General features: G+C 59.6%; 1 protein-coding gene across 1 annotated transcript in view; it reads right to left on the bottom strand.

Moving 5' to 3' along the window:
• The window catches only part of PHRF1 (PHD and ring finger domains 1), a 22,011-nt gene that overhangs the window by 6,058 nt on the left and 8,471 nt on the right, over window positions 1–7,482 (bottom strand). The window contains exons 6-10 of the mRNA XM_023523725.1: window positions 5,307–5,472; window positions 4,970–5,145; window positions 4,184–4,313; window positions 1,345–1,472; window positions 164–347 (exon numbers count right to left, since the gene is read on the bottom strand). Coding sequence (XP_023379493.1) covers window positions 164–347; window positions 1,345–1,472; window positions 4,184–4,313; window positions 4,970–5,145; window positions 5,307–5,472 — 784 coding nt within the window. The remainder of the gene's footprint in view (window positions 1–163; window positions 348–1,344; window positions 1,473–4,183; window positions 4,314–4,969; window positions 5,146–5,306; window positions 5,473–7,482) is intronic.

Raw genomic sequence — 7,482 nt, 5'->3', positions numbered from 1 at the left:
GCACGTGACTGCGGATGATGCCCAGGCAGAATCGCCACCCTCCTTTTAGAAACGGGAGTGCTGAGGTTTAACCACGCCCACCGCCCACACTAAGAGCAGAGGAAGATGACACCTGGCTGTCCGAATACAGATGGTGCCTGCACAGGACTGTCCCCCCGCAGTCACCTGTCGAAGGGGTCCAGCTCGTAGGGGTCTCCAAACAGAGAGAGAGAGGCGGCCCCGATATCCGCACGCAGCAGCCCCAGGGAGGGGTCTGCAGGCTTGTATACCGATGGGATGCAGGCCCCACGGACAGGCCTCCGCAGGCCCAGCGTCCTTGCAATGCGACAACGAGCTGTGACTTCATTCTGAACCGCAGCAACAAAGAAAAAGAGTAACTGACCAGGGAGACTGAAATCTGAAGGTTCTAGAAAAGCCATTTGAGGTGTGAACTAGCAGCACCCGACACCAGCTGGATCGACGCTAAACCAAAGCTGCTGGGCCCCACGACGCTCAGCACAGCACTTTGCGGGCTGCGCCAGCCGCAGAGCCAACAGTGCACCCCAAACAGCGGTGCACCCCCAAAGAAGCTGTGGGCCTCTGCGTGCTGCTGTCATCAGGCAGTGTTTGGTTTTGAGCAAAAATTCCTGGAAGAGGGGAGAGACCGACCACCTGATAACTGCCTCAGCAGCCGTGTTTTAGCGACCACCTGAAGAGCAGATGTCGTGGGGACAGCGTCCCTGGCACAGCCCCCACGCCCCTGCTCGGGCAGGGGTCCCAGGACTGTCCTGGTGAGGCCGGGGCCAGTGCCCACGTGCGGCTGCAGCTCTGGCTTTGACTCACTGCAGGAGGGTCTGGGTGAAAAGCCCCGTGTTCTGTTCTTCCACTTAAAACTAAAACATTTTTCCACACACGCCCACGCTCCGTGAATTCATACGGATTGGGCAACGTTAGTATAATCCACGTAGAACATGGGACACACCTGGACAACAGCTGCAGTTCAGCCCTTTACGTTCTATGGATTAAACGTCTCAAACGTCCGGTCCAGGACCCAGAGTGAGGAGGAAGCACTTGAGAAAAGGGCCGTGCGGCCACCCCTCGCCACAGCCACCTCGGCCAGGACTCCCGCGCTGGCATCTCCCTCTAGACTCACGCCGGCAACTCCCATACCCCAGGTGACAGTCAGCGAGCCTCCCTGACAAGCTGGTGGCCTGGCCCAGCCCTTGGGTTTCAGGCCTCTCGCACCACCCCTCAGGATGCCAGGCCCCAAAGGACCCTGGGAAACACCTTGTGTCAGCCCAGGTCCAACCTGGGGGACCCCAGCCCCACCGCACCGCGGACGCGAGCTGGCCGTGTGACCGCTACCTTTGGCGTTCGCCCCTTCCTCTTCTTGGCACGGCCCTGGCGCCGCCTGGACCTTGTCCCGGAGCCTTTGCTCCTCAGAGACGGTCTGCGCTGCACTTTCTTCCTCCCTGCCGCTCGCTTCCGTCTTCCTGCAGGGAGGACGCGGGCGGTCAGCGCTTCCCTGTGCGCCCGCACACCGCTGTGGCGTGGGGACGACCACAGACGGGCCAGGGGTCTTAATGGACACGCACACTAGAACCCAGAGGGGCGGGGCGGACACGCGGCGAGGGCGACAAGACTCCGGGGTCCACTGCGGTTTGCAGCTCTGACTAAAAACCGATACACGCTTTACAGACTCATGACACGAAATTAACTAGAAGAAACAAATCTTGACGACCAAGGGTACGAGGACACACGCCGCCGGCTGTGCGCACTTCGGGGTCTAGCCGGAGAAGAGCTCTCCCGAGAGACGTGAAAACTCGTGGTTTCCATGTGCATTCATGAGACGAACCTGCTGAGGTGCCGAGTCCAGTCCCAACCAGTCACCATGGGGATGCTGCGTGGGGCAGGCCAGGTGGCCCCGGGGTCAAACACGCCAACGCGCCAGCGCCTCTTAGAGGTGCACAGGAACCTCGGCACAGAGGAGGGGGCGCCAGGAACCCAGAATGGACCGGACCCGCGCTGCACGCCGCACACTCAAACCCGTGCGCTCACAGCGCTGAAAACCTGGATGGTCCCCGCTCTGGTCACTACCGACAGCAGGCGTGGAAAGCCTCGTCTCTAAAAGCCACACGACTGGGCAGCAGCTGGTGCAGGTCAGCCTCCCCTCGCCATCCCAGTGCATCGGCCTGTGCCCTGGAGCACCGCGGCACACGCAGGCCGACAGACGCCCACCCCACCCCCAGGCAGCCTGCAAAGTCTTGCGCTTGCTGGACTGCGAAGCTCCAAGCACCAGGCTGTAGGTGGGCGGGGTGAGCAGCTCAGAGCTGACGGTGCCTGGGCAGGGCTGACCAGGGGGACGCTCAGGATAGAAGACTCCATGACCCAGAGGACACACACACTTACCGGGCACGGCCACCATCCAACACGGATCTTACTTGGTTCTGGATTCAAAGAAACCATTTTTTTAAAATTCTATGACATTTATGACACCATCAGAACTTTCAGCCCTGACTGCTGTCGCGTGGCGGGAAGGAGCTCGCATCCTCAGGCGTGACAATGGTGTGTGATTAAATTAAAAACGAACAGTCCCTCTTTCAGGGACATATAGCAAAACGTTTATGGAAAAAAAGATGAGGATAAGAAAGATTTGCTTCAAAATAATGTGGGCGGCAGTGGAGATGAGGCGACACTGGCCAAGAACCAAGGCAGGACAGGCGCCTGGGCGGAGGCTCCGGCCTCCCTATCCACAGGCCCAAGGCTGGTCCAGATCTGTAAGGATTTCGCTGGTGAAGCGACAAGCTCAGAAATGATCTGTTATCACTGGTAACCTGTCTACCTGTCACATCTTTAGCTGGGTACCAGTTAGGGTCAAAGGGAAAAAAATCTTCAATCCTGTTCTAACCACATAGAATTATAAGCAGTTTGCGGTTTTCACTCAGCCTGCCCTTGCGTGATAGGGGGGGACAGATGAGCCTCCACACGTGTGAGTGCCGGGAAGGGGGTGTCTGACACGTGACAAGGGCGTGCAGATGTGAGACATCAGAAGTAAAAGGCCCGTAACCCTGGATTTTAAGTCAAGGATCGGTGTGAGTGGAGGGGGCAGCCCCGAGCTCTGACCCGCAGGCAACACTGCGGAGCTCGGGTGTGCCCGCGTCCCCGCTGGTCCTGGGGCCGTGCGAGGACAGGCTGCCTGCACACACTCGGCACGTCCAAAAGCAACAAGGCTGTCATGGCACCAGTGGTGGGGGACACAGGGCCCAACAGACCTCGACTCGAGACCCAGCACATGCCCCTGGTGTGGCGAGGACAAACGCTGACCTTCCCAAGTGCTGGCCAGATGTGGAGCACGTCGGGCTCAGGCTGTGACAGGGTGTGACTCGGACACGGCCCATTGCACGCTAGGCTGAGAAATGAAAACACGTGCCCACGACAGACTGGTACAAGAGCCTTCACGGCCCCTCGATTTTTAGTGGCCTGAGAGGGGACACAGGCCGTGGGGCGCTCCCACAGGGCCTGCTCCTCGGCACGCAGGCGGAAGCGGACCCCACAGACCCCAAGCTGCGTGCTGAGCAGCTGGCCTGAGCACACTCGGGGGCGCGGGGTCGACAACATGCACAGCTGACCTGGTGACATAGAGGACAGTGCAGCCCGGATCGCCCATGGGACCAGGGCGTGGCCGGGAGGCAGGACTGGGGGGCGTCAGGCACGTCTGTCCAATCAGAGTGGACGCAACCCAGACTGTGGGTGTCTCAATGCAGCAGGTTAGGAGCCCTGATCGTGACTCACGGAACAAAACGAATAAACAAATGAGGGAGCAGAAATCGGAACCGAACCACAGACCATCAACAACGTGACACTGGGACAAAACTGACACGGAGCGGGAGGCAAACACTGTGGCAAGGCCCTGCCCCGGGGAAGAATGGGACTTAACTGGGACGAAATTACCAGAATGAGCACAGAAAAGGGCTAGGCCACCCGAAAGCACGAGGCAGACACTCGAGTCAGTCCTTCCACCTGTCCCCACAGAGGAGCCAGGCCCGGGTACCGCTGAGAACACCCTACCCCTCCACAAAGTCCAAGGAGCACTCCAGGACTGCGTCCCGCCGTGTGTGCTCCAGGGGGAAGCTGACGGGGGCATGGCGTCCAGCCTGCTGCTGTCAGGGACACACGCGCGCCAAAGCCACCGTGCCCCGCTCACCTGCTCTCCTTCGCCGCTTGGTGGGGGCTCGGGGCGTCGTGGGGCGCTGGTACACGGCAGTACTCAGGCCAGAGGCGACGGCCTCGATGGTTTCGTCGAGCAGGGAAGACGTCAGGTACTGCGGGATGGGCTGAACAGCAGAGGCGGCACCGGTCAGCAGGGTGGCCACAGGACGTCACACAGCACCCTTTCCCAGTGACAACCCTGGGCAGAGCCGCAGTGGGGAGACAGCACCTCATCTGGCCTCTCGTGGGACCCGAGACCACCTCCATTGAGCTGAGCACAGAAGCTGATGCCCGCAGCTAGCACCACCCTCTCACCTCCCACAGGCCCACGGCTGAGAGCTGCCGGGGCCGGGGACATGCCCAGGTGGGGTGGGGGATGGGGGAGGCCTACTAAGAAGCAGGTTCAGGGCGAGGGCAGAGGGACCCGCACGGCCAGGCGGGGTGGGGGTGGGGGGCTCGGGAAGAGGTGGTGGATCAGTCGGAGGACGAGGGGGATGCTAGTGGGACGCAGGATGGAGGCGCAGGGAGTCCGGAGGAACTGCGGGCCTCTGCTCTGAGGGCCGGTGGTGGGAGTGGCATTTGTGACAAAGGTACCAGGACCCAAGTGCCCCTAGTCTTCTCAACCCATCCTCCAGTTAGCGACCCTCCCCAGGGGCACACACTCAACCGCAAAGGACACTGACCGACCCATGATCCTGCCACAGCCCACAAGTCAACTCCACACCTGGGGTACAGCCCTGGAGGGAATGGGGAGCGGGACCTAAGCGACAGGGAGCCCCACCTGGATTCTGCTGGCAGTGGACATGCGGTTCCGGTTCACGGTGGCTCGGACACGCTCGCTCTGCCGCGTCCTGGCGATGGCCCGGGTCCGCCCCGCGCGTGGCCGCAGTCGGCTGGCGGTGGGCACGGTGTCGGCCAAGAGCAGGGAGACCTCCTCCTCGCTCCCGAGACCCGCGTCTTGGGGGAAACGAGAGCCTGGGCTGCTGCATGGCTGCCAGGCTCTCCCCACAGGCGGCCCTGAGCACCACGACCCGCCGCCACCCACCATCCCCCCGCAGACGCGTCACCAGCCACCCCACATCCTCTGCTCAGCTGCGCCCTGCCCTGGGGGGCAGTACCTGTGGCGTTGGCAGCAGCTCTGGGGGTGGCACACTCCGGACAGAACCACTCATCCACCGGCACCTCTCGGAGGGGCGGCTCCAGACACTCCATGTGGTACCTGCAGGAGACACAACCCATGAGACCCATCCCCTCACTGACGCAGCCCGTGCCACAGAGCAGGTGCTCAGATGCACCCAAGGGCACAGCACAGCTGCTGGGGGCCGAACTGTATCCCCACCTCCGCAGGTTGGCCGCATTTGGAGATGGAGCTTATCGGGTGTGAGGAAGATTAAATGAGGTCATGAGTGGGGCCCTGACTCTCAGCGGAGGGGACACCGTGCTCCTCCGCCCTAGCGGAGGAAGGGCCTGCGAGGACACAGCGAGGGGGCGTCTACAGCCGGGAGCTCTTGGCGGAACGGGCCTGGCCTCCACCCAGGCTGCAAGCAGCTCCCGCGCGCACGCAGGGTCTAGCCTGCTCGGAGGCCGGCCTGCCACGCTTGAGACCTCGGTCTTCTACCGTCCCAGCATTCTGGGCGGACAGATCTCTACGGCGGGCTTCTGGGCAGCTCCGTGCTCCAAAGGGAGCCCCACTGGTGCCTAGAGTCCCCAGAGGCGGTGCACCTACGTGAAGGGACCGGGCGAGAGCAGTGGCAGTGTGACCCCACGGGTCCACAGCCCATTGCGGCGTGCATCTCGAGGCCACCTTCACCTGGAGGCCGGTCGCAGACACGGCGAGGTATGTGCTGGTCCTCCCAGGCTGTCCCCCACGCGCCGCCGCCCTGCAGCCCGAGAGTTCAGAAGGCTGGCACCTGACCCTCTACAGCCTGGTCTGAGCGGCTGCTGTGTTGGCTGCGAGAAGCAGACGCGCCACCAGCCACCGTGTGCATTCCGGCCCCCACGCAGCCTCCAAGGAAAGTCACTTCAGGGAGCCGCTGCTGGCCCAGGATATATGTGCCAGAACTCTCCAAACTGCTTCCCAAGACCCGGGGCAGCCCCGGGCAGGTGAACCCCACGGCAACCAGATGCTGACTCCCGTGGCCCAAGCCCCGAATGGGTTTAGTTTAATGACCACGTGCCGCTCAAAGCTGTAACAGCTGAGGGTCCAGTGAGATGTGGGGCAGAGGACGATGCCTCCCTCCACGAACCCTCCTGGGACCGCACTCCAGAACCACGAGGGACAGGCACAGGGGGCGGGGCGGCGGCAACTCCCACCTAGGCCGGCATCAAGCACTGGGAAGTGCCCCGAACCCCAAGTCAACGCCAGCCTGAGAAGGCCCCCTTGTGGTTTCAGGAACAAAATCAAGAGCTCAGAGGCAGCTTCACACCCCTGCCAAGACTCTCGCACGGCTGAACCAAAGTTCTCACCAAGCTCTGAGGGCTCGAGCAGAGGCCACTAGTGCATGTGACAGGTGCCCAGCCCAGCCACCTGCACCCAACACCTGTGGGGACAGTGCCTGCAACCCTACCTGGTCATACACACAGCTCCCATGCAGCCAAGAACTGCCCTGCCGCCCAACATGGACGGCCACAGCTATGTGGTCCGTGAGGTCTTGAGGTGTCTCCGTGGTGAATAAATACCTTTATGTTAGATTCCAATCAAAAAACAACCAAAAATAACCTGTCCTTTATTTCACATATTAGTGAAAGCACCTGGCGTATTCGTGCACCTACAGACAACCTGTGATTCCGTTTTAAAACGAGTAATGGTGGGAGGAGGGACGAAGAAAATAAAATGTATAAAATAAAATAAGTCTCCCCCCACAGAATAAAAATAAAATGAATAATGGAATAACTTAGATTTATAATTTTTAAGTTGAAAGAATAAACATAAGATAATTTAGCAGACAGCAAAAATTAACAGATGAGGTTGTTAATGTTTCAGACCCATTAGGATTTTTACGCACTTGAGTTTCTTAATGTGTTAAGAAATTCAAACACATAAAATCAAATTATATCTATTTTACGCACCTGAGTTTCTTAATGTGTTAAGTAATTCAAACACGTAAAATAAATTTATATCTGTACAACAGGAAAAAAATTAATGAAATTGTCAGAATCCCCCAAAATCGCTGTTAAAAGTTATTAGAATTAAAAAAAGATCTTGACGTAAAGAATGAAAAGGATTAAGAATCACAGGCTCAGGTGGCTCCATGGAGTGGTGGTCAGCACGTCTGCTTCCCATGCAGAGAGAAG

Source organism: Pteropus vampyrus, unplaced genomic scaffold (genome assembly GCF_000151845.1).
Source record: "Pteropus vampyrus isolate Shadow unplaced genomic scaffold, Pvam_2.0 Scaffold405, whole genome shotgun sequence".
NCBI classification, from domain to species: domain Eukaryota; kingdom Metazoa; phylum Chordata; class Mammalia; order Chiroptera; family Pteropodidae; genus Pteropus; species Pteropus vampyrus.
This window is presented reverse-complemented; position numbering and strand designations above follow the sequence as displayed.